General features: G+C 43.0%; 1 protein-coding gene across 2 annotated transcripts in view; it reads right to left on the reverse strand.

Annotated features, from left to right (window-relative positions):
* LOC132994413 (cytoplasmic phosphatidylinositol transfer protein 1-like) overlaps positions 1-27,046 on the reverse strand; it is a 78,715-nt gene that overhangs the window by 20,631 nt on the left and 31,038 nt on the right. For both annotated transcript variants that reach the window (XM_061064754.1, XM_061064770.1), the window contains exon 2: positions 1,653-1,801. In XM_061064754.1, coding sequence (XP_060920737.1) covers positions 1,653-1,801 — 149 coding nt within the window. The remainder of the gene's footprint in view (positions 1-1,652; positions 1,802-27,046) is intronic.

Below are 27,046 nucleotides of genomic sequence, written 5' to 3' on the forward strand. Positions count from 1 at the left end.
CCCTTCTCTACTCTGCTTCTCCTGCCTTAGGATTTTCTCCTTTCGTTCTCGCTTTCGTTTTCTTTTGTTCTTTTCCTTCCTCTTCACTATTTCTCCATCCTCTTCTCTCTCATCTGCATTCGATTCAAGCAGGTTTAACAGAAAACTGTGTGTGAAAAGGTTTCACACACACACACACACACACACACACACACACACACACACACACACACACACACACACACACACACACACACACACACACACACACACACACACACACACACACACACACACACACACACACACACACACACACACACACACACACACACACACACACACACACACACACACACACACACGCTGCATCAGTGCTCTAACAGGATGCAGCGAGATGCATCAGTCTGTGAGGATGATCAACAGTTATGGGTAAGCTTGGAAATAACACCTTTGAATGTGTGTGTACTTTGTGTGTGTGTGTGTGTGTGTGTGTGTGTGTGTGTGTGTGTGTGTGTGTGTGTGTGTGTGTGTGTGTGTATAAGCCTTACCAAACCTTATCGAGTGGCTGCTGTAATCTCTCAGAAGTTTTTCGAGTAGCGGTAAAAGTCTTGGCTTTGAATCAAATTTGTTTCCTGGGTGAGTGCCTTCAGGACGGCTGCTGAGTCAAACAGCGTTTTAAAAATACAAATAAAAAATGTCTGGAGGTTTCTGCTGCAGTTTTACACCTCGGTACCGCCCTGAGTCACTCTGTGGGTTCATAATGTCTGTTCATCTTGAACTGACTCCTGACAAAGATGTGAGTTACAGGTGTCCTTTTTGTTTGAACCAACGCAAAACATGATCTGTATCAACCAAGCAGCAACCTCCTGTGTTGAAAAATGAAGCCGATGCGGCTGTGCAAAATCCTGCGGTTCCTCGAGTGTCCACTAGAGGCTGGCTGCAGAAGCACAGGAAGTCACATACACACCCATTCTAAAAAGCCTGTTTTTACAGCAGAGATTAACATGTTTACAGCCTGGTTCAAAAAACCAAATAGGTCTGATCAGCTCATGTCTCGATCGACACACACTGTACGGGGGGTGAATGTTTTGATGACTCATCAGTTTTGATTTGATGAAGGATAAGAGTTTTTCACAATAAGGCGTGTAGCTGACCTGACTGACAGACGGGCGTGATGTAATGGTTTAACAAGAGGCCTTAAACCCGCCTCAGCTCCAGCTCTCAGTCTGTCGTTAGGTTGACTGAATGTTAGACTGAGACAACATTTCCAGGATGGAGACCGCCATCGATGGGACTCCAGCGCCCCCCACCAGAAGCAGATGGGTCACTCAGACTTCGTCCATTAATATTTACAGTCTATGTTGTAGTTGTGTTAAATGCAGAGGGAAACTGTCAGGGCTGGGTGGTTAAGGGACCAGGGGCACAAGAGTCACGGTTCACTAGTGCTTAAATGACTGAAGAAGATTGTTTGGAGGAGGTCTGGAGGGGGGAATACTTTAGTACTTGTGATAGAAAACATCACTAATACACAGTAATAATCAGATGGCCGATCTCGCTCGACTGACAATGAGCAGAATGCCACTTTTCATCTGGGTTAGGGGGGTTAAAATCCCAAACATAAAAATGTTAAACAAGTTTGACAATGCTTTAGAAAGATGAGTTCCACTGACCTGTTGAGGTAGACTCGTTTCTCTGTGAACTGTCCCTGTCCGTGTGCCGGGTCTTCAAAGGGTTCATTCTGGACCACCTCGACTCCTTCCCCTCGATCGCTCTGCTCGTGGCTGTGTTTACTGATCATGTAGAGCTGCCCGATCCGGTACTGGAGGAGAAAAAACACACACACACACAAGTTTGAGTTTACTTTGGAAAAACTCACAGGACTGATCGTAACAATCTGCAGTGGAGGATTCACCACTTGTTTTTTAAAGATTTATTTTTGGGCTTTTTGTGCCTTTAATGCAGAGATAGGACAGTGAATAGAGTCAGAACTCAGGGAGAGAGAGTTAGGAATGACATGAAGGAAAGGAGCCACGGGCCCAGAGGACCACAGCCTCCACCAGCGCCCCCACTTGTTATTTTTAATACATTTTGTGAAATTTGTATCCTGATCACATGCCTGATGACGGAATCGTATTTTCAGAGCAGCCTGGTTTTCACCATCTACCTCATTAGTATATGTGTTGCGATTAAAAGTACTAGAGGAGCTTCTTACTGGACATCAGAAGCTATCTCAGGATGAACAGACGTTCTTAAGGATGTAACAATACCTCGCGATACAGTTAAAAACCCAATACAAATATGGACGATTTAAAACGATGACAAATATAAATATATTGTGATTTTGCTGAGGCAAAAGCACCGTCCTGGATTCAAAGTGGGGGAGTAGAAGTGAGATGAGCAGAGACAAAAAGACAAGGGCAGTGTGAAAATATTCACTTCACTGTTTGAGAAAGTAAAAGGCACAGTCCGTTTCTTTAATAACACATTAACAGACGTAAAAAGCAGCTGTTTTAGTAAATTCCACTTTCAGCCTTTTCTGCCTCGCCCCTTAATCGACTCTCAATCTTTATCCAATGCTTCATTTTCAGATTTCCTGAAGAAAAAGGTCAGAGGAAAAAGTGAAGCCACGTCAGTTTGAAGCAGTAAAAGGCCAGACGTTGGTTTCTGGATGAGCGTCTCTTAATTAACAGGTCTCTAGAGCTGTGGTACATATTGGACTGTGTTCAGTTAATTAAATACTCCGGCCATGCTATAACAGCTTTTAGCTTCAGATGCCCTGCAGCATGTTCTTCCAGTCCGAGCAATAAATTGAGGATCGACTGACTGAAAGCGGTGCTTCTGTCTGCTTTTGATCTTTAATCTTCATATTCTAAATCCAAAGCTTCTGTCGGGGACAAAAGAGCCACAAAGGAGAAGAGAGAGAGAGATGTGGAAATGAATGAATTATTTCAAAGAAGGAGAAAAGAGCTGACTGAGAGAGAGGCTGAGGAGCATGAAAGGAGAGCAGCTAGAGGATCTTAATGAGAGGAAGGAACAGAATTTAAATCAGAGTAGGCTAGGCTTGTTACGATACCAGATTTAAAAACTTAAACACGATCCTGTAACAATACTTGTTTGGATACCGGGGGGCCAAAAAATAGAAGTCCTAGGCAAACTAATTGGAAATATGTTTTTATACCAAAAATTGCAAGCTAACTACTGCACACGACTTAATCACACAAATACAATGGCATCATGTCAGTATGTATTTGTACACTTCAGACAGTGCTCTCTCTCTTTTGTGGCAGCAGCCATTAGTTAAAAATGTGAAAGAAGTGAAGTGATCTGGCACTATTACCAACGGATCTCTGACGCCGCTGCCAACGGACTGTATCGTCTCATATGCTTAAGTTGACGTTATCAAAACAGAGAGTTCTGTCAAAGAGCCCCAAATATGGTGGGCAATGTATTAGCAATATATTTGTGCAATTCAGACAGTGCTCTCTCTCTTTTGCCTGTTGAAGTTTCTGATTGAATGACTGGAGGTTTGTAGTTTTTGAAAAGCTTTGGGTACTTCTTAATACCGTTGATTGATACTTAAGATTAGCAGAGATTGTATCGTTTAAAATCACGCATTATCAAAAGTACTGAAGTGCCTAATTTCAAAATCAGACAACTGGAGATTTCTTATAACTGATTGTTAAGGCAGCATGAAGATGACGAAAAATTAGGCGTAAACAGAAGGAGAGAGATGATTTGATCCTGAGCTACGACGCTTATATTCCTATGATCATTCAAAAGGCTTTGAACAAGTGAAGCGTCACTTCTTCTTCCTGCACAGTCAAAGCACTCCTCCACACATGTGCCTCAGTTTAAGAAAGAAACCCCCCGAGTGAGAATAAGGCGCCGCTAATGAAGGAGAGCCAATTCATCCGTATTCCCCTGGACTCCACAATCCCCCCCTGACCTTTACCTGTCACGTGTCTCACGGCTGTTGGCTGAGCTGTGAACTGCTGTCAGTGGAAAGACGTGATGTGCTCGCTCAAATTGAGCTCAAAGGAGGGTTAGCGATTTAAAAAATAAAATTATGTCAGCACCTTGCTGGCAAATCTCCTGATATGAAACACATATGTTACAGGTTCTCATGATAAACATTCACAATTGATTGCAAAGCCATAGATGATTATAGTATCTTCTGATTCATTTAAGTATGGTGTAAGAAATAAAAACCATCCTTTTCATCTTTCATAAACTGTTCTCACACATGCACTCTGCTATGGAAGTAGTCGTGTCCGTCATTTACTCAATGAAATTCATGTTATAGGCACGCTCATAGCCTCCAAAAACTCACTTAAGCAGCACTTCAGAACCAAACAGCCACTTAAAAAGTTCAGTCGAAGTTCAGTGAGTGCAGAGAAGCTGAGGGCTGTCAAGCTGCAGGATTATGAAATGCATCAACTGAAAGGACATTCAAGGAACTTGCAGAACATCTGAAGGACGTTTGGAGTGTCAGTGGGATCAGTCCTAAAATAACCCTTTCACTGTGTAAGGCTCCGAATGGACAGCGGAAAATCCTCGCCTCAAGTGAAGCCAAAACATTTAGAGCTCCCTCTGCTGAATGGCTGCAGTACAGGTCATAAACCCCGCCTCCTCCATGTTAGCAGATGGGACATGTGTCACACTATAAAATCTAAATATACCTCATATACCGGTACCTCAAATACAATTTTCAGTCACTTTTCTTAAAAAGTTTCTTTTAAATTAGTTATTTGATGCTATTAAAATGTATTGACAGTTCTGTTTACGAATGTGAAAACATTGGGCAATCAAGTTATGTTTGTCAGAGGACTGCTTTTGTTGTTGTGGTATCAAACAGGTATCGTTATCGTTAGATTTTTGCTCGAGTCATATCTAAATTTAAAAATCTGGTAATCTGACAAACCTACTTGTTTCAAATTTGCAAAATGTCAGCGCACGTCGGCGGGATATTTAGGCTTCACCTTTGTCCTTTGAGGCTGATACATGTTGTCCATTTGTATATAAAGTCTTGCACTTTATCAGCAAGTTCTGACTGTAGTACTAAAATAAAGCACAAACTTCCTGTCTTAACTTCACAAAAGTTAGCTGCATAAGTACTTATTTTTAAAAATGTAAGCCCTGTTCATGTTTTAGTGATCAAACTTGGGCAATGAAGGTCTTTAATAAGCAAAACCTCTCCTTTTGAGTCACTCAAGAGTTCGCCGTTATAAATCTATTATTAGGAACGTCAAATAGATTAGCACTGGAAATGTATGAGCATTCAAATATGCACAAATGAACCCAAACATGGCCGCCTGGTATTAGAAAATCTTATGCAATTCGCTGTTTAAAATGTATAAAGCCCTCTGCCCATTTGTGTGTTCATTTATTGATGCAAACATGAGCTGAAGTTAGTGCATTACCTCTCTTATCCCAGAACAAATTGCATAACATGTTCTTTTTGCATCAGTCTCCACAGCCACATCAATTCCATTTATAAAAGTTTTTTTCATTTTTTTCTTAGAAGTCTCATAAGCAAAAGGCAAAAAAGTCTAAAAATAAATCTCTGGGCTGGAGTGAGTGCTAGCATGCCAGGTTAAGATCCCTGTAAATAATGCAAACACTCTCCGTTCCTCGTCCACATGCTACATGCAGAATGAGGAAGGGCGGGCGGTGTGGAGGGAAAGACACTGAGGCCGAGGACACTCTGAGGGGAATTAAAAAAAGGAGGATGAGGTAAGGGGGGGGGGGGGGGGGGCGGGGAGTCCTTTGCTTACAAGTGAAGACAAGGTTGCAGAAAATGAGAAATTGGTACAGACAGACATAATTAAAGGCTGGAGACGCAGGATTAGAGAGTGACATCAGCCTAATTTAATGTCCATTTAGACCAGAGATGTCCTCACAAGGGTCTTAGTCATCAATGAGCTGCACTGGTCATCAACTTCTGAAACTATCCAGGACTTGCATTCATTATCCTGACTGTTTGAAATGTTTTAGGACACTGTGGTGAAGGTACCCCGTCGTGAACAGGCCAGAACAGACTACTCTGCATTGGAAGAGTCTGTAACTCTGTAATTCCAGTGAAGCCAGCGGTTAGCATGGGGGCTTTTTGGGCCAGAGTCAGAGGACGGTGGATAGAGTCTGAAATCAGGAAGAGAGAGAGAGTGGGTAAACACATGCGGGAAAGGAGCAACAGGTTGGACTAAAACCTGGGCCACCCGCCTGGAGGACCACAGCCTCTGTTCATGGGGAGCGCTCACCAACCACATCACCACCAGCACCCTGCAAATTTGGAAAAGTAAGTTGAGTAGAAAACTACTTTAAGATGTTTGTTTGTGGAATGGAGGTCTGATCAAACACTTCTGATGATTTTCAGGTAGTCTGGAAATCTAAACGCTGATTGGCTGTCGTGAAACATCGTCAAGCAGATGTGTGGTACAAGTTGAAAGTTTTGATCCAAAATGGATTGTCAGCTGCACTTAAATCCAGATATCTTTTTACAGAGATCGGTAAATCAACGTTAGATTACCGCTGATTGAAGCTGGTATGACATAACGCTCCGCCTCCACACGGACCGTTTCTCCTGTCAAAGCCAGCTGACAAGTTATTGGTCAACAGCCCAGACTGCAAATGTACTACAAACTGAAACTAGAGCATTTCCCTCATGCTGACAATCACATCCACTGAGTACAGATTCTTCATTTCTATGTAGAATCTGTAAATGGAGATTACACAACAACAAATAAAAGCTTTTACAAACAGGTTGAATGGTGCTATTACTTTCCCTCATTGAAGGTAAACAGGCAATCAGTTGAGAGCCCGCTGCAGCGCTCCTCCGCTGCCTCTTGCCTGGAGTCTTCACAGCATGATCGATCACTCAGCTGCACGGCACGAAAGAGGCCAGCGCTCGCCTCGTCTTCATTCGATTTGTCTGATGACAAGGCACTCTGGTTTGTTGTCTCTCGTTAATCAATGACAATAAACTGGAGTGTGTTGTCATCATCACCCGCAGAGTTCTGGTCCTGGTTCGTTGGGAGTCCACACGCTGAACGGGCCGCGTTCTGACAGGATGTGAAATCTCATCTGACAACTGTGTCCTGCTGGAGTTTCTCTTCCCACAACCCACAATTTAAAACCATTATATATAATGTGATGTGAGCCACTGAGCTTGAGGTTTTCTTCCAATGGAAGCATTGTATTGTGGCGTCTTCGCCCTTTGGGTATCAAAACTTCATGAACACAACACTAACACTTTAATACAAAGTACACAAAAATAACAGATGAATGTTGTACTCTAAGGCTTTCCGGTTCAACAGTCATCTACTAAAACAGAAATTAACATACACTATGTGTTCTTATTAAACCATTTTGGAGGAATAAACACATTTTTGTATTTCAAGTCTCTGTGACTTTTTCCAACAAAGTGGTCTAAGGAGGACAGAGGTGACAGGTCACTGAACTACACTGGACATGAGAATAATATACTCTTTATGAGGTTACACTGCCTGGTGTTAGAATGAAGGAAAAACCTGAACAGTGAACTGCGTAAAAACCCTGAGGCAGCTTTTGAAGATGGAGAATTCACCCCCAAACTACAGACCTGAATAAATTATGTCAAAATCGTTCCTGGAACACATCAGCTATCATCTGACGATAGCGCCTCAGGGGGTGAGCCAACAACTATTCTGTCAGTTCATAGTCCTTCATCGTTTAGTCCATGCAGGTTAAAGTCTGTTCCAGTTTCCCCACAAACCCACAGTGCGGACTCTCCACAGTAAAATCAAACTCAAGATCTAAGCATCTGTCTTTACCATTCAAAATCACACACTTTAGAGTATATACTGTACACCCGGTGTCAGGTACTCATGGTACCAAAGGTTAGCCAGTCAGCACTAATCAGCAATGGCCTCAGCTCATCAGACACCTGCAGCTCCAATGGAAACTCTCAAGTGGATACACACACTCCACCAGCCGATCCAACAGGGAGATAAACAATCCGTTACACCAATTTCTCCGATGCCGACTCCTGAGTCGAGGCGACTGCTCACCTGAACGGCTGCAACAATGTAGACTGCCGAGGTAACGATGACGCTCTCCTCCACTGACCAACAATCACTGGTGGCCCTGAGAAATATGAATACACTTCCAGGAGGCAGGATTCAGACTGCACCGATTATTTTAAAGGTTGTCATTGATGATGACATCGTGGGCACTATGCTCCTCCCCCCTAAGCAGAAGCCTACCAAAGGAAAGGTGCAGTAATTGCCATAATTTGGTTGTCTTTCTCAGAATGACATATTCGGTTGTTGATTAATGTGTGCTTGGTGTGTGACTGGAATCAATGTCAGAGTCTGATTTATCATCAGGAAAATAATCCTACTGTTCCCCTGCTGATCCTGTCACCCATCCTCATTTAGAAACAGAACATGTGGTGTCTGAGAAGCCCAGGAAACGTGGATAATGGTGGAGACATGGTGGAGACATGCTGAAGATATGAATGAACTCTGAAAGATAGCAAAGGGGACACTGCGGGTGCTACAACCTTTTTACTTTCCTTGGACGCAGATTTTTGTTTATAGACACTAAATAAAGCTCAATAACGGCCAGGCGACCTGAGGGGTTCCAGGATCACATTAAAGCAGATCGAGTTCTGCCCCTTTATGAATTATACATTGTCTGTTTTCTGCATGCAGCCAAAGCCTGTTAATAGGTGAATGGTCAATACTCCTTGGACCACAAACACACGACAACAGAGGCCAAAGATTTCATTAGATTTCCAATGTGAAGAAAGGAAGACAGTCCTGAAATGACTTCCACGCAGCCAATTTTGTTCATCTTGCAGGCAGAAACTGGAGAATGTGACAGATTCTGTGAAATCAGTCATATGGGCCACTAAAGAACAAATCTGGTAATGTGAGTGGGTCTGGCATGAGCCATGTTGTGACTTTCTGAGGACAGGGAAGCGCTCCAGTTTCACGGAAAGATAAGAGGCCTGGATTTCAGAAAGTGTAGTGTGAAGTCTTTCTATCACAATCGTGCATAACTGGTAGAAATATCTCAGAATAGTTCTTAATGAAAGAAGTGAATCCGAGAATATTGAACAACATCATTGATGTGCTTTTCACTTTCACAACCACACTTGCTTAACATAACAATCAGAAGCCTCCAACATGACAATATCATTCTCACTTCAATCCGTTTTCCAGTCCTTGTCAGTCCAAAGCATAGAGAAAGTGATGACTTAAATACACTCTCACTGAGACCTTGATCACTGACCATTTCATACTACAATCCGAAAAACTGCTGCTTCCACTGCTCACATTTCACAGGGCTTGAAGGGTTTAGACTCGCTGTCCGGAGGCCAGGCGCACACACTGAGCTGGAGTTACACCATATGAATAAACAACGGTGCAGCGTAAAATTGGATCAATATGTGGTCTATCTGGACTGCCTCAGCATTTCTGTGCAGTCGATAAAGCCACAGCACCACTATCAAGGAAGTGAAGCGTTCTCCAGGAGGAAGAGCAGAAAAAGAGGAGTTGGCATGAATCCTTATACAACAAAAAGAAGACAAAAGGTGTGCGGATAAAAGGGAGGAGGAAGCTGTGAATAAAGATGATCAGCAATTAAAGAAGAGCGGATTGGATGAAGAAAGGAGCAGGAGAGAAAACAGTTGAAAAGGAGAAGTTATGATTAGCAGGATGCACGTTGCTGTACATCACTACACATGTCCGAGCCTCAGTGCACAATGGATGGGGAGAGGGAGGTTAAATGAATGAGAGCAATAAACCAGCACAGACCGGAGTGGATGAAGTAAAGTGTGGAATCATTTCTGTCCAGTGAGAGATTATCTCCCTCATTATTCTGTGTGATATTATTAAGAACTCTCGCCTCGCTGGCACACTCAAACATTTTCATTTTCATTTTAACTGTGCAAGGAAGTGGAACACTTGTCCAATTTGTATCCATCGGCTGTGGCTCAGTAGGTAGAGTCGGCCGTCTCTCAACCGAAAGGTCAGGGGTTTGATCCCCAGCTTCCGCTGCCACATTTCCGATGGCAAGATACTAGGAGCAGCGTAGGGTTGTATGGTGATGAGACGAGATGTGACCACAATGACACCAGAGAGCCGCTACAACAATGGCGGAAAGTTTTGAAGATCAAGTCAACAACCTGGAGTGTCCCCATGTTTGTTTACGTTACCCATGCAAATATGGAATCTCTATGAATCTCTACTAACGTGGTCTGATTCATGAAGTGCTCCCTCTAGACCACCACTTGCAGATGAACACCAGATAACATCCAGAATAGAGTGATCGGTGTATTTGTTCAGGAAGGATTTTCATTTGGGAATATGATTTATTTGACTGATTTTGTAGAGTTAGGGTCATCAGTGAGTCTATCCTGCTGAAATAACTCGTTCAATGGAAGACGAAAAGCCATTAACTGGGAGACCATGAAAAGATGAAGCCAGATGTTTAACTAGCTCAAAATGCTAATACTAATTGGTTAATTTGACTGTGTGCAGATTATGTTTAACGTGTTGGGAATGAAATTTGCATTCAAAAAAGAAAAAGGGTTGTGATCCATCAGGGGTTGAAAAGGACGTCCATCAAGACCAGTTCGTGCAAAATGTAAGGACCAATAAGAAGGCTTCAGGTACATAACCTTGGAATATTGAGCAGAATAAATGACCTGCATACAGAAGAGCCAAAGACTCTCATGGACAACAAAAAGTATCAGTGAGGACATAATTACCCCCCAATCACAGCGTCCGGCTCGTCTGTGCCAGGTCAGCACACCTCTCTATTTGAATGTCAATGTGAAGTAATGGCTACACTAATAGCTCTGCTAATCACCGTGGTCCTCGTGCAGAGAGAGGACATATTAACGCCCCCCCAGGGAGCGCCATGGCAGCCCGACAGAGGGACTATCTTGTGCTTGGCAGGTACAGAAACACTGACGTCTTCTAAAAGCAACTTTGGAGTGAAAAAAAATAACCATTTCTTGGCCGAGAGCTCGTGTGTTTTTAATTGCTCAATTAGTGCTTCAAAGAGGGAAAAAGATATGGAGATGACAGCAAAAGCACAGAAATAATCCTGGGCTGGCAGCTTGATTTAATGAGCTCAGTATGTGTTGAGCTCCGTGTGTGCTTTCTCGGATATCGAGTGAGAGAATCTGTGTGGGGACTATGTAAGTACATATGGTGCCGTTATGTTCATCCTCAGAGGACCAGGGATCACACAGGTTGACAGGTGGGCTATTCTTTTATAATCATCTAATCTTTAAACACATCAACCCAAAACAATATCTTCCTGATTTGGTTGTTCACACATGCCCCCTACAGAGAGACTATCCCTGTCGGACAGGAGGCAGAACGTGCATAAAAAGCTAAGCTTATCTTAGATACAAGGAGGGGGCTCCAAGAAAAAAAAGTTTGCAACCACTGGTCTAGAGGGTAAAGTACTGATGTACACAGAAATTCAAACAATGTGTGACCTTTAAACAACTCAACACATGTGCACCTTGTCCATAGTTTGTACCTGAAAATGTTATAGTGCCACATTAAAGGTCATCACCCTGACTTTTATCCCTCTCCCATAGGTGCTGAGGATTTATGCCTGGGTAGTTTGATCGAATGGATAAAGTTGTGGAGATATCTCGAGAATCAAGAAAAAGGAAAGGTTTGGTGCTTTGTTACCTCCCTTTGTAATCAGCTCTTCTCCCTCTCAGCCCTTCACTCTGATGGATGGCTGCATTAGGCGGCCGATAGTGGCTCGAGTAACGAAGACATGTCAGGGTTCCCACTCTTTTCCAGAGATTCTTTTCCAGGACTTTTCCAGGACATGTTCAGCGATGATCGAGCTGGTATGACAGTCCGTGTTCGTGCGACACCAATATTAAGTGAAGTCTTTAACAATTGGCATTTATCAAACGTATGAAATAGTTGTATTTCACTCTCACTTTTGTCAGGCACAAAGTCATAGCAGAACACACCCCTAGTAAGAAAGGCAGACTAGAGAGAGAAATTCAGTGCAAGCTAGCACGCCATCAATAACGTTAACTAACTACTGTTAATGTGCTGACCTCAAAACAAGGAGAAAACACAAGTCGACCTGATAGTTTTTGCCACCATTCACTCTCATAGTATTTTTTCTCTTTTTGTGAAGGATCTTCTCGCTCCATCCTCTCTACTAAATTTGACACGAGGGGGAGGCGGAGCCATTACATTATCTATAGAATTTGACTCAATCTGCGTTGTGGATTATGTAACAAATAGCTACTTTCATTAACATGTGGCGGTGAAAATGTCCAACTCTAGGAGAGTGTTGGAATAATTTTCCAGGACAACATGTGATTTTCCAGGACAATTGACTTTTTCTGTCATTTTCCAGGTGTTTTCCAGTACTGGAAAATTAGTCAAATGTTTTCCAGGTTTTCCAGGACGAGAAGGTCTGGACAAATCAGGGGTGAGCATATTTGGACAATATCTGGAAAAGTAGTGCACTGGATGTGAGAAAAGGTTTCTTGAAGAAGCAGTCTGCCTCCTCTGCTCTGTGCGCTCTGCAGGAGCTGGGATTACACTTGTTTTCAGCCTTTCCTACATTCAGTTAATGCACACACTTATACATACACAATCCCCCACTGCTGGCACAGCTAAAGGCCCATCACTTTGCAGTTTCATTACCTATGATGGCCAAGGCACAAACACACACACACACACACACACACACACACACACACAATCTGCCTGTTCTGTGCACATTTAATCAACTGGACGGCCATGTGCAGTGCGCTGGGGCTGCTCTCTCCAGATAAGATTATCCTTCAGCTGTAGGCCTGACAGTCAATAGGTGGAGCAGGAGTGTAATTAGTGAGTGTGTATATGAGAGGAGAGAGAGAGGGGGGGGGGGGGGGGGCACATAAGAAAGATGACAAAAAGATGGTAGAGATATTGATCGAGTGAGTGAGAGAAAAAGATGCAGACTTGGTATCAGTAAGTACAATAAAATATCTCAATTAATTAAAAATGATTAAACCTATTTTATATATTTTTGTTGTTGATTACTTATATTACCTATAACAGTTATCAAAGCCAGAGAATCTCTCATCTTAGAGTTGTAACGGGACGTGTCTTTAGTGGCAGAGCTGCCATGACATGTTTATCGTTGCCGTGGAAACACCGGATGTTACGTGTTGAAGTACTGTTGCTGTATGAGCTGCTGTGATAAAAAAAACGTCATGTAAATTATATCATCGGATACATTAGCTTGTCGGTAAACGTATTCTCTTCCTCAGGTCGGTTTTGCCCATTTGTCTCGACTACGGTCAACTCGGGGGTTGTTTTCATCGGGGGTGATCACTCCCATGATATTGCCCTCCATCTCGACGTCATCTTTTATGATTGTTTTGATTGAGAGCCCCCTGGTGGCAGAATTTACATACTGTGGGTTTAAGAAATTTTGCAAGAGTGGGGTTCCTACCAGAGGTGGATAATGCTACAAGGGGGGTACTTGGCATGGCAAAGTGTGTGAACCCCTCACCTATAGACGGAAAATATATGTTAATATATTTAAAATATTCTACAGAAGAAAAACAAGACAACGGCGTAAGTCAGCCGACATTAATAAATAACGGGGCAAGTGACATAATACCAGGGGAAGAGCATACGACTGTCACTACAGCCTCCTCTCAGCAGCAGAACTAACAGATACTTGAGAAGTAAAGCTGAAGGGGATTCTCCATGAAGGAGTAATTAAAAATGTATAAATCCGTTGTAATAAAACTCCCTCTTAGTGCTGCAGAACGTAAGGTCACAGTAACTTTCCCCTTCGATCACAGCAACATGCTCACATATCCACAGATATCTCTTTCACACCGATAAAACAATGAAGCTTTCCTTTCTTTATGGCTTCACTTCATTCAGTTTTATCAGATATTTGGAGGAAATGATCTCAGAATTAGCGCACGTGTTCTTAAGTTTCAGCCTAGAACATTTTTCAGAGATCACATTGACCTTGGCCGTTCCTCCGTCGGTCTGAGTAAGACATAATCGAAATGATTATCTTCCTGAGATTTTGTGCTCACACAAAAGGGACAGGCCTGAAGTCACATTAACCTTGACTTTGACAACACATTTTCATCATATCATCCTCGAGACGGAGTGAAAAATGTGTTTCTGAGATATCAGGTATCAGCAAGAGAGGGATGAAAGAAATGGTAACTTGAGATTGTAAAGTTCTTGATTAGTCTTCTGACTAGTACAAATATATTTTCACACCACAGGTCACAACTACACATTCACACTCTGGTAGAGGCTGCTACTGTATGTAAAGAGTCCATCAGTATTAGCTAATCCATTCATACACATTAATACGCAGCTGACTAAGCAGTGGGAGCAACTTGGGGTTAGGTGTCTTATCCAAGGACACATCGGACATGTGGCTGAAGGAGCTGGGTATCGAACCCCCGACCTTCCGGTTCAGAGACGACAGACTCTACCAACTGAGCCACAGCCGCCCCCTAGATAGAAACCCATCAGTCGGTTTTCAATGTTCTGTGAAAGTTCTGTTATGTGCGTCCCGTCCCCGTAATGTGAGACTGAGAGACTGGACTAATGAGACTAGTAATGTGTTTGTCAAATCTCAAAGTGATCGATTCCACAACACGAGCCAAAAAACTCCAAATGTCAACCTGCTGCTGGTGATGGATCAAAAAAAAGAAGGGGCTAACCAAATGAACAGGATTCATCGTCTGATAACCAAGACAACTGTACAAAATGTCAGAGTAATCCAATAATATGTTGTTAAAAATAAATAACAAATATCTAAAAGTTCTTTCAGTTGTTGAATACTGATTTGAAAAGTTGCCCCTTCGACCTTTAAGTGAAACAAACGGTGCTGACGTGCCCGCCTCTGACTCAACCTGATACCTGTCAGCTTCAAGTTCCACTTAATGTTGGATAAAGTGGCGGCCAGCTGAGGCGCACACGCAGGACTCCCGCCTCCTCAGGACAGAACTATTAATCACCTGAACTATTACTATTCATCATGTCATCACTAACGCTGACAGAGCAGAGCGCACACACATGATTCAGAGAACAGGTTTATACAGATCCATTACCTGGGACACACGGATGTGTTCCTGTGACGGAGACGTTTAACCACACGAGGACAAAGAAGTGATTAAGGGGACGACACGTTCTGACACAGTTTATTCCTCACTGATACCGAGTGATGGACTTAAGTATCGGCCGTCATGACGAGTACCACTTTCGATACCGGTTTGAAATAAAAACCTGCATGATATTGGAAAAGCACAGTTTGTTGACAGAAGGCGCTGTGCGCACAGCATCAAAGAAAAGCAGAAACAAGAGTGTTTTTGTACTTAAGACCATGAGCGCTGAAATCACTGAACCGCAATGGTAGCGTTTAGAAAATAGGTGCTGCCAGCCTAAAAACGATGTGTGGACACAGGCGCTAAATCCTCATCTTATACAAGTTGTACCTTTTGAACAAGACTCTTCAGTGTCACTTCCTTAACCATCCAATCAGAACCAAAAAGGGGCGGGACTTCTGAAATCAGCTTTGTCAACAAAAATGGTGGAGGATGAACAAGTGTGACTTGTCATTTCGAGGAAACAATTTCCAGCTGTAGAGCTGCTGTCAACACCGGTACATGGTTAATTTACATGTTTTTTTTTACGTTGTCGTTGTAAAAGATCATTGAATAAAAGGAAATATCAGCATACAGAGCAACAGGCACTACTGAGGGAAGTGGAAGTACAGAGTGCCAACTAGAGGTGGGAAAAGTAATTGATGTATGTAAAAAACAAGATTCTTCTCTTCTAAGATTAAAAATCGATTTATTTTAATTTTTTTTGCTAATCAGTCACTCCCTGCTAAGTGCTAAGGCTAGCTCTTTATCTCAGTAGAATGCCAAATACAGCAGCAAGAAATTCAGGCAGTCTCACAGATGACTGGTATAGATCCTGAAGTATGTACTCATTCATGAATAGACTTTGAATCCATGGATCGATGAATCCAGAATCTTTTTGAATCGAAAATCGATTCTGAATAGAATCGTGACCCCAAAATCGAATCGAATCGTGAGACACCCAAAGATTCCCAGCCCTAGTGCCAGCCTTCGTAACCTAGCAACAATAATCTTCAGTGAGAAGGGCTCTGAAGTTGACTTCATGGGCGAGAACAATCTCCTATAATCACCTGTAAATATAAGTTAGGCGCTAAAATGTGTAAATTTAAATAATTTAAAATTCAGTTTATTGCATCTTTATAACATGGTTAACAAAAACCTTGATTCTGATTGGCTACGAGTGTGGATCACATCCAGATAACTTCAGTGCTCTGCAGCATCCAGATCAGCATCCCACTGGGAGACACAGGTCAGCAGATGGCGAGGACAAATTGTGATCTATTGCTGCAAACATGCAGACGATTCATTCAAGACAAGCCAAACTAGTTGGCTGATATTTCCACATGAACATTTCCTTTGACACTGAACTCAACTGCTGCCTTACACCTGTGTGCACTGAGAGATGCTCCTAACAGCAGAGGAAGCGGAGTGACGTCCCCGGCTGGCACGAAGCTGGGCTCGAACCCAGCAAGCTGTTGGCATTGAGGTGAAGGTCAAAGAGGTTTGTTATAAATTGTAGATTGGCGCCCACAGCTGCTGCACAGCGTGTGTGTCACAACAGAGTGGAGTGAAGAGCACTCAGTAATATGTCACTGTGCTGTGTGTGTGTGTGTGTGTGTGTGTGTGTGTGTGTGTGTGTGTGTGTGTGTGTGTGTGTGTGTGTGTGTGTGTGTGGTGTCAAGAGCAAGGTGATGGGGGGCAGAACATATGTTCGATGCTCCATGTCTTTTTAAAGCAGGCAGATGATTTACTGGACATATATCTGTGTGTGTGTATGTGTGTGTGTGTTAGTTTGAGAGACACACACACACACACACACACACACACACACACACACACACACACACACACACACACAATAACCAATCAACACCTCTGTCCTCGCTCACACACATCTTCACAGCACTGAAACAATACTCAGCCCTCAGTGATGGGAGATTCAGCACAGTTTCTGTCATTTTCACAGTTTGAGTGATTATTTAATTGACTGAATTCATTAACAACCACTGAGTTGGCATTCAGAGCAATTAATTCATGCCGACCCACATTTGCAAAAAAAAGAAAGAAGAAAAGATGTTCAAGGCCTTTGGGAGAGGCATGAATGAAGTAATCAGCAGGTTAAATGAGCCTCGTTCCCAGACTGCAGCTATCCAATCACAGATGAGATTTCATGGAGAAAAAGGGAAACTAAAATTTTAATTTTCTAATTTAAATTTAAATAAGGTGTCAAAAGGGTTTTCAAGAGTTTTGACATTTAGATTCTTGACCCCTTTTTTAAATAGCGTTTGATATTCAAGTAACACTTTTTTCACAGATTTATCTCTTCAACAGTTTGCTGTGAATGAAAGGAGGATTCAATTTGTTAGAAATAAAACACTACCAGTCAGCTGCTAACTAATCCATTCATACACAGCTGATGAAGCAGCGGGAGCAACTTGGGGAGTCTTGCCCAAGGACACATCGGACATGTTGCTGCAGGAGCTGGGGATCGAACCCTCCACCTTCCAGTTGAGAGAGGACCGACTCTGCCACGAGCGCCACAACTCTCTGCTCCGTTTCCAAATAAGCTGCAGGTCTATTTTCGACTGAGTACGCTGCAGTCAAGCTGGACAGAATATGACAGCCCGGACAGGAAGTCAGACAAGAAAACGCACAGAGCATCCGGTCAATTACAAAATAAAACACAATTAACAGACTCACGATCATATTTCACTTTATCACTTTATCAACATGACGTCAAAACAGGCACAGAATGAACAACGAATCATCCTCAGGACAAAGCAACATGTTTGCATGTTTTTCTCTTTATTCCCATGCACTGAGTAGGCCTATGTGTGAACTGGGGTACCACTGAGCCACAGCCACCCACAATGATGATGGCTGGTTATGCTTGAGGCCGTGTTTTCAGTTAAATTACGCTTCAAGAGGGATGAGAAAAAAGGGAAAAGGGCGCTTTAAAATACCCAAGAGGAGCTCGGCTGTATCCAAATTGTTACAGGGTTTGATTTTTAATATCATGGGAAGACTCGGAGCAGAAAATAAAAAAAGCAAAGAAAGCAGAGGAAGAGGAGAGCCCTGAACAGGTAAAGAAGAAAAAATGATTATGAGGACACGGGGGAGGCAGAGGGTGGTGTGGAGAGGGAGGAGGCACACAACAAAAAGATATGGAGATTATAAAGGAGAGACTGAGTGAGGGAAGAGGAGGAGACGAGACTGATAACAGGTGATGGAGCAAAGAGGAAGCGGTAAGATGGATCGAGTTATAAATTGAATCAAAAAATGAAGAAAGGTGCTACATAGTAAGGTGGCAAAGTGAAGAACAGAGAGGAGTGAACCCACAGGGACGACGAGGAGGCGGAGAAAGACGAGAAGAGTGGACATCCTCCCCATCACAGGGACTGTAAATCCCTGTGGAAACTCGAGAGGATGTAAACAAACCATTAGACCTGTTTCACAGACACACACATACTCACACCATCACACACAGGAGAGTAATTCACTGACACACATGAACGCAGGTGTGAACGTGCAGACGAGCTCGCAGAGGTCGGTGTGCATGCACGCAAGAGAAAGAACATAAAACATCGACGTAGGGACACAAAATCAATGCAGAGCACTCCGAATGCATTCACTGCTCCGGTGTCCTTTTTTGTAAATGGGATAGTGACTATTTCCTTTGAGCGGCCACACATCATTAAGCAGACTCCTCATGTCCGGCCACTTCTGGAGTAAATGAGTCACAGTTTGTCCTGGAACACGTTGGGACACTGGCTCAGAACAAAAAAAACTGCCAATCAACTTCTCACTCACTGAGCACATCGTTCCCCGCTCCGCTCTCCTGAAATGTTTCCAATTCAGTTTCACATTTGAGTCATTTCTTGTAATCCTTTTTAAAACATTCAGCCTAAAGACATCTTCTTACACAGGTTACCTTTGGACTTTTCTTAGGCTCCTTGGAAAGGATACTCAAGTGAGGTCAATTTGGTTCCCCTATGAACACAAAAAAAAGCTGAGTGATGGCACGAGTCCTTACGTTGGCAGAGCTCGTGACCTGCATGTCAGAGCGGTTCTCACCGGAGCTTACTGTTGCTAGATTACCAAAGTTGACTCACAGCAGTGCCGCTTTCTCTCGTTAGTCAGTAGTGACCATTAAGTCTGTTTTAAAGGTCACATATAATCTTAAACTAGTTTAAGAGTCTCAGAGGTCTACCAAAACATGTGTGAAGTTTCTTGTTCTAAATCCACTCTGATCATGTCTATAAACCCCTCTATTTCAGCCCTGCTCAGAACAGACTGTTTCTGTGTCTGTACCTTTAAATGTAAATGAGCTGTCTGACCACGCCCCCCACGAGAAGGGGGGCTAATCAGAGGGCAGAATAAACACCTAGCTGTGGGAGTGTCCTCCACCTGGGGGAGGGGTTACCACCCTTTGTGATGTCATGAAGGGAAAATCTCCAAGCGGCCTGTTTGAACTGCAAAAAAAATGGAAAGGATTATTTACTATTATTATTTTGGTTGGCTGAGCAACTGTGTCGCCTCATGTGTACGCTACAACCTACAGAGGGTAATCTAATTACAGCTTTCAAATCCTTTTCTGCCATATTAATTAGAGGATCCAGCACATTGTACACACTGTACAACCTGGTGATGACGCTATTGTATAAATCCAGGTTGAGGCAGAACGTAATACTGGTGACAGTACAGATACTAGTTGTTGTGTGGTTTGAACTGAATGTTTGTGAGAGAGAGGAAGAGGAATATAAAATAGCAACAAGAGTGTGTTGTGTGTTAGTGCTTTCGGACCCCGAGGCTCAGTGTAGGAGAACAGGTGAATGGTCAGTTCTGCAGGGAGGCTGCATGGCAGAGAGAGAGAGAGAGAGAGAGAGAGAGAGAGAGAGAGAGAGAGAGAGCACAACTTAAATAAAAAGGTCAGAGCGGGTGGAGGCAGCTTTGATGGAAATCCCCACTGAGGTGTATATGTCTGTGTATTTGTGTGTGTTTGCCTGTGTGTGTGTGTGTGTGTGTGTGTGTGTGTGTGTGTGTGTGTGTGTGTGTGTGTGTGTGTGTGTGTGCTTGTGTGTGTTTGTGTGTAGAGCCACTACTGTACTATTTTTAGCCCTCGCTGGATGAAGCTAGACTTCATCATCAGGGACTAAGGACAGTCGATTTCCCATCCTCCTCCTTCTCTTTCCTTCCTCTTTGTCTTCCGCCGCTCGTGTCCTTGTTCTCTTGAAACAATCTGTTTTTCCTCCGTCACTTGATTTCTCATGCTCCTTTTCTATTTAGGGTTCGACATGATGACTCAAAGAGTTGTGAAATCGTCATTTGAGGCGTTTCATGACATCTTAAAGATTAAACCGACTAAAACTGTCAGCAGGCTGGCCAAATAGTTTGACTCACTCTGCTGTATAAAGAGGAGAATTAGGGTTGTCATCATATTTGACGCCAACACCAACTATGGACCGACACCCAGTTTACCTGGGGGGGGATTCATTTAAAAGAGCCTAAGTCGACTGCCAGCCTCCCAGTCGACCACAAGGATCTTTCCATTCCAGCTATATGGGGGATAAATCATAACTCAGAGCCTATCTTGGTGTAAATAATGAAGTTCTAAAAACCAGTTGTACTTTAAATCAATCTCCTTAGTGTGATCATGAAGAAATCCCCCTGAAGTATTGATTGAAGCAGCATATCTGTGTAATAAGTGTTAACAATCGGCTACAAGAAACGTCAGACATCAGCACAGCCGTGTGCAATCGGCCGGGTATAGATCCAACAGAACAGGGGGGGGGCAGGTGGTCTGACAGATCCCATGCCTGCTGCGGGCGTTGAATCCTCACACACGGGCCGTCAGTGTGTGTGGCCTTCTGTGTTGGACACGTGTAGCATCGTTATAATAAGACTGGATCAAGTCCTATCATAGAATACATTGTCAGTTCAAATTGAGAAGACAAAGAGTTTGATTAATCTCTGAGTTTGCAAATGAGAATATGAATCAATGAGCGGAAAAAAGCAATTCAACGATCAGTCGACGATCGGGCCAATTCTGACGGCTCCGCATCGACCATGTAAGGACACCCCTAGTAGTATCTAATTAGTCCAGCTGTTCTAACACCTGCAGGCCGGGGGTATTTTAGGACTGAGTTTGACCCCACTGCAGCTGTGAGCAGCTTCAGTCCCCATGAGGTGACAAACAAACTGACGCCAGAGGGAAACTGATTCAAACAAAAGTCAACGTGTTTCTTTGGTCAGTGAAACGTGGTCAGACAGAGAGAGAGAGAGAAAGAGGGAAAAGAGCGAGGAAGGTGTGTTTGAAAGGCTAAAGATGAAGAGAGCAGGAGAGGAGAGAGGAACTCTGCAGCCCTTGAGGCTCAGCTTCAGTCTCCTCCTCCGCGTGTTTCTGCATGTGAGAGAGGGAAACCATTCCCATTCACAACTCCGTTCTCCCCGACAGAGAACTCAAGATGGAGATTTCATTTGAACACAGCATCAGAAATGGAAAGTCACAGTTCTGCAGCCCTCCTGACCCTGATTCCCCCTCTCCTCTGAAGCCTTTATCATATTCAAGAACACACACACGTTTACCTCGCTCATCTCTATTTTTGTCGAGCTTTCTTTCTGTCTTCTCCTCCCTGCGTCCGTCTCTCTTCCCCTCTCATGACCCGATCATCACTGGTGCAATGGTGTTGTGTGCGGCACGCTGGGCTCTTGCATAATAACAGTCGGATGGAGTTACTGTCCACCGAGGTGAAATCCTATACCTACTAATGACTCCTGATGTAAAGTGACGGCGGCGGCGGCCAGCCAGCTCAGGTCAGTTTCTCACCAGCCGTGCTCATAGTCTCTCCTGTGACATCGAACACATCATTTTCATATCGCTGAGCATCAAAGTGAACCTCGTGATTGAGTTTGAAGCTCATCCAAACGGCTAAAATAACACGTTGAACGTTGGATTTAAACACTTTCTGGTTGAGAACAGAACACCTCACACAATATATTGTACTGATATCCAATACTACTTTATTGATTAGTTTGACATTGTGATTTTATTTCTTTCCCGTGTGAAGCATGCCTCTTAACGTAAGGTTTGGCAATTTGACCAGCAGAGAGAATTCAATAGTCTCTAAATCAATAGTCTATTATTGGGTCAGCAGCGACCTCATGCGTTATGAAATCTGAGTCGTTTAGTTGGACTTGTAATCATTATTTTCTGCAGGATTTATCAGCATTTAAAGAGCCGGGCAGAATGATATCGCCGTCTGTTTTCTAATCGGTCAAAGTGACGGACAGCAATCAGATTTTTCCATCATCGTGTAAAAAAAATCTGTTTAAGACAGAGATCATTCGGTTGACATCGTCTCTGGACAGGTGTGCAATCAGTTTTAGTTTCATAACCAGCTTTAAACTCCTCACAGGAGCTTTAACATAAACTCTCCAGCTGAACGTTTACAAAGAGGGAACTTTGGCAATCTGTCACCCTGCTACAGCGAAGTTGGCATCATCTCTGGATACTCAGAGTTCAGCTAAACACTGTCAGGTCTGTCTGCAAATTATCATATCATTCATGTTTTCTTGGCGTTCATTCATAGGAACACAAAGCATTTCAATCACTTTTAATGGTGTTAAGGCCCTGACACAACGAGGAGATCGTCTACCATCAGGTTTCATTTCTCTCCAGCTCTCGACACAGGTTCAGGAAAGCCCCTTGAGCATGCCACTGTAGTATCCATGCTTTCACCCATTAGTGCGGCTTCTCCTTATTTGTCTCCTCCGCCTCTTCTTTTATTTTTCCACTAAAAGACCAAGGGCTGACAACGCCAGCGCCATTTTCTACTTTTTAATCAGACATTATTCTCCATTAGTAGGCTACCTATAATACGAGTGGTGACCGACAGCGGTGTGAAAATGGTCTTCTTGTATCATAACAACGGACTACCGCCCCCTGCTGGCATGGAGAGTTATTTCCTCTCACGCATGCGCAGAACGTACGTGATGGTTGTTTGGCAGATGTTTGAAGAGTCTCAGTTTTTGCAATTGTTGATTTTGCTCTTGAAAACAACCAAGAGACAAAAAAAAAGTCTTTGGATCAACACCATCGTATTTGATGCTCTTCTAGTGTTCACTGATCTCTGCAGCATCTGCAGTTCATTGACATCAAGTGCAAAATGCCACAGCACACTTGAAAAGGTAGTTTACTTTCTCTATACACATGCACACACAGCCTCAGTCACAAGGACTTTGTGGCGCTACCAAGGCAACCAAAACACACGAGCTAATTATAGTTATAGCTGCAGACTCCGGGACACAAACTCAGACTCAGACTCATGCACGCTCACGTGGGCAAACACACTGAGCACCCGGGCAATTTATCTTCAGTGAGCCGGCAATAAGTGTAGGTCCTCACAGGGTCTGGTCTCAACAGACATCATGCTTAGGTAAAAATTAACACACCTGCTCGCTCAATCTGATGCTATGCAGACAGAGTGTGTGTGTGTGTGTGTGTGTGCGTGCGCACATTAGTTTGGGGACAATTAAAAGATGAATAAAAGACAGAAAGAATGCCTCACCCAATTTCTGAGACAAACAACCTGCACTGACTTCTAACAAGGACAAACAAATAGCATGTTTTCTTCCTGAGTGGAGCCTTTCTGCAGAAGTGAGTGTGTGAGGAAGCTGATGTTTCAATGTGCTGGATGGTAAACAACACTTATACGTACAGCCTCACTAACAGAACAAACAGCACTCTAATTTTACAACAGCCAATAAACAATTTAAATAATCAGGCACGCTGCTAAATTCATATTAGTGCTCCCCCGGGTGCTGAATTAAAATCATGCAGCTCTGTGGTTTGAGGTCTGACAACGGCCAAAGAGAGAAGAGAGGAGGGAATCCTTTTATTTTAAGGAACTGAAACATTCCTGTATTCTGCATAAAATATTTAGCCTTTTTCAAAAATGTTTCTATAAATAAACTTTTGGTTATTTTTAGCAACTTCCTTGGTCTCTCTCCGTCTTTCATCATCTTGTCTATTTTTTGTACCTTAATGCACATATTGACCTTCCAATTCTTCCATTTTTTTCTAACCTTGAAATCCTGCGCAGTAACTCACAATAAGAAAGAACATTTCCACCTGACAAAGAAAACACAGCACACAACTATTTCACTTTTTTCCTTGAGGCAAAACGTTGGCACCAAGCGGCTTTCTCCAAGGATAAAAAAAATGAAGCCAATATAATATATATTGTTTAAAAAAAACTGCAGTTCCTAGAGTGTCCTCTTGAGGCTGGTTGCAAAAGCCAAGGAGTCCCCAACATGAAATGCCCATTTTTACATCATAAATAAACATGATTACAGCCCAGTTCAAAAACGATTTTGGTCTGAATAACTTTAACGTTTTTATCACTTCACAGTGTTTCAGGTCAAATTTACTTCTAACTCTTCCATTTTGATATTATTAAGCTGAAGAGTTATTCATGAATTTACATTATTAAGGGCGTGGTGGAGTTGACTGACAGGTGGGCACGCTGTAACTGTTTGTCAGGAGGCTTAAGGCCGGCCTCGGCTCCACATCTTTGCCCGTTGCTTGATTGATTGAAAGTTAGTTTCAGCATTTCCAATATGGCGACCGCCGACGTTGAGGTTTCTTCTGCTTCAAAAAAAAAACAATGGCTGACATCACTGACACTACGTCCATGTTTTAAAACAGTCTATGGTTTGTTATCTATTGACCAAGGCGGTCAGGTTTGCATCCCATCTTGCGTCACTCTTCCTGATGTTCAGTCTAGTTCAAAATACTTGGACCTCACGGACACACACACCAACATTGTGCACTTCTCTCTTCAATTCATCTGAACATAGTTGTATGCACACAGGTTTTATCATAATGAAGCAGGAGATGCTTTTTTTTTAACAAATAGAGATTATATGTGTGAGGAAGGAACATGAAAGCGTCCGTCACATCGAACATGCACACAGACCAGGGATGTCATGATTCCAGGATTTTAATATGATAATGATACTGGTAAAAATCAAATGATATCTATACCAGCATCAACACAACATGTTCCCGGATTACTGTTGATACCACAGCTACAAAAAGCTATAAGCACTTGGCACCCTATGTTCAGTAATTTGTCCTGCAGACGCTCTAAATTGCACAAATACATTGGCAGCATTTTGGTACGGAAACACCTCCTCTGCTCTCTGTTTGCAAAAGACATAAACATAACACCAAGGATGTCACTCTTTTACTCGGCAAAGATGTGAATTTTATTTTCATGAACTTCCATACATTTGATACTATGGATCATTATGATAACAAGGATTGTAGGGACGTACACACACACACACACACACACACACACACACACACACACACACACACACACACACACACACACACACACACACACACACACACACACACACACACACACACACACACACACACACACACACACACACACACACACACACACACACACACACACACACACACACACACACACACACACACACACACACACACACACACACACACACACACACACACACACACACACACACACACACACACACACACACACACACACACACACACACACACACACACACACACACACACACACACACACACACACACACACACACACACACACACACTTCTCTGTAGGAATGCTGACATCTAACGAAGTGAAGTACGTCATCGCTTTTTTTTCCCTTCACATTCTTTTACTGCAGCCAGAGGTATTAAGGCGTGTTCGTGTGTGTGTGTGTGTGTGTGTGTGTGTGTGTGTGTGGTGACACTTAAGTACCTTGGACAGCTACAGTTTCTTCCTGCAGGGACAGTGGGTGCAGTATAACCTTAAATTACATCCTCCACTCTGTTTTGTATCTCTCCATGTTATGTGCGCTCTGCCAGGTTAACAGCGGTGACAACGAATTCTTCAGATTACCAACAATTACTGATGAGAGGCACATGTTCAGAAATATGACATCATTCTAGCCTACACCCCAGCCATGCTACAAACACAATATGCTGCTGCGCTGCATCGATACAACACGTTCCAGCATTGCAGATAATTCAGTTTGATTGCTCTGCGATTATCTGATGAGCTCAGAGTTCACTGAAAAGCAGCAGGTCATTTGTTGTATATTTGACATGGCAGATGTATAGTGGATTATAACTGTGGATGGACTGATAATTATTAGAATTACTGAGTGTGCCACTGGAATTTAATCCTTTTTATATTGGACTGAAGCCTGACAGCCTCTAAACAGCTGCTTGAGGGGGCAAAAAACCAGACATGTGAATCCTCCAGCTGCATATGTGCTGAGTAAGCGCACTTCTGCAATTTGAAGAAGGGATTAAACGAGTGAAGGGGCTGTAAACTACTATATGAGCATGCATGAATGGATACGTTGTACTCCCCATTAAATGCAAACATTTACAGCCTTCTCAAGAAACCAGAATGCGCTGAAGCCATAAGGCTAATGGTGCTCTCACTTCAGGTGTGAAAAGCCTTTCCACTTGTGACGCTTCTGCTTTCTTACCGCTTCCTACATGTACATATGTTACACGCTGCAGAATGCAACAAGTTCACACAAAGGAGAACAAAAGGGTGGTCGGAAAATGTAGAGAGAGAATAATCAATGTTATGCAGGATAAGAGATACTCATCCAAAGTCAGTTCTGCAACCTCTAGAGGCTTGCCTGGAAATAAATCCATGAATACAAAAGTATAACATACACGACGATGCGCTGCGCTACGATATGATATGACACAATAAGCTATGCTACGTTACGATTCACATTATTGTCCGCTTGAGGAACTTTATCTTGGACACCAATGCTGCAGACATCAATCAATAAAAATGACATACACAAACCCCAATCTACATGAAAGCAGAGAAG

The sequence above is a fragment of the Labrus mixtus genome, chromosome 2 (genome assembly GCF_963584025.1).
Source record: "Labrus mixtus chromosome 2, fLabMix1.1, whole genome shotgun sequence".
NCBI lineage: Eukaryota > Metazoa > Chordata > Actinopteri > Labriformes > Labridae > Labrus > Labrus mixtus.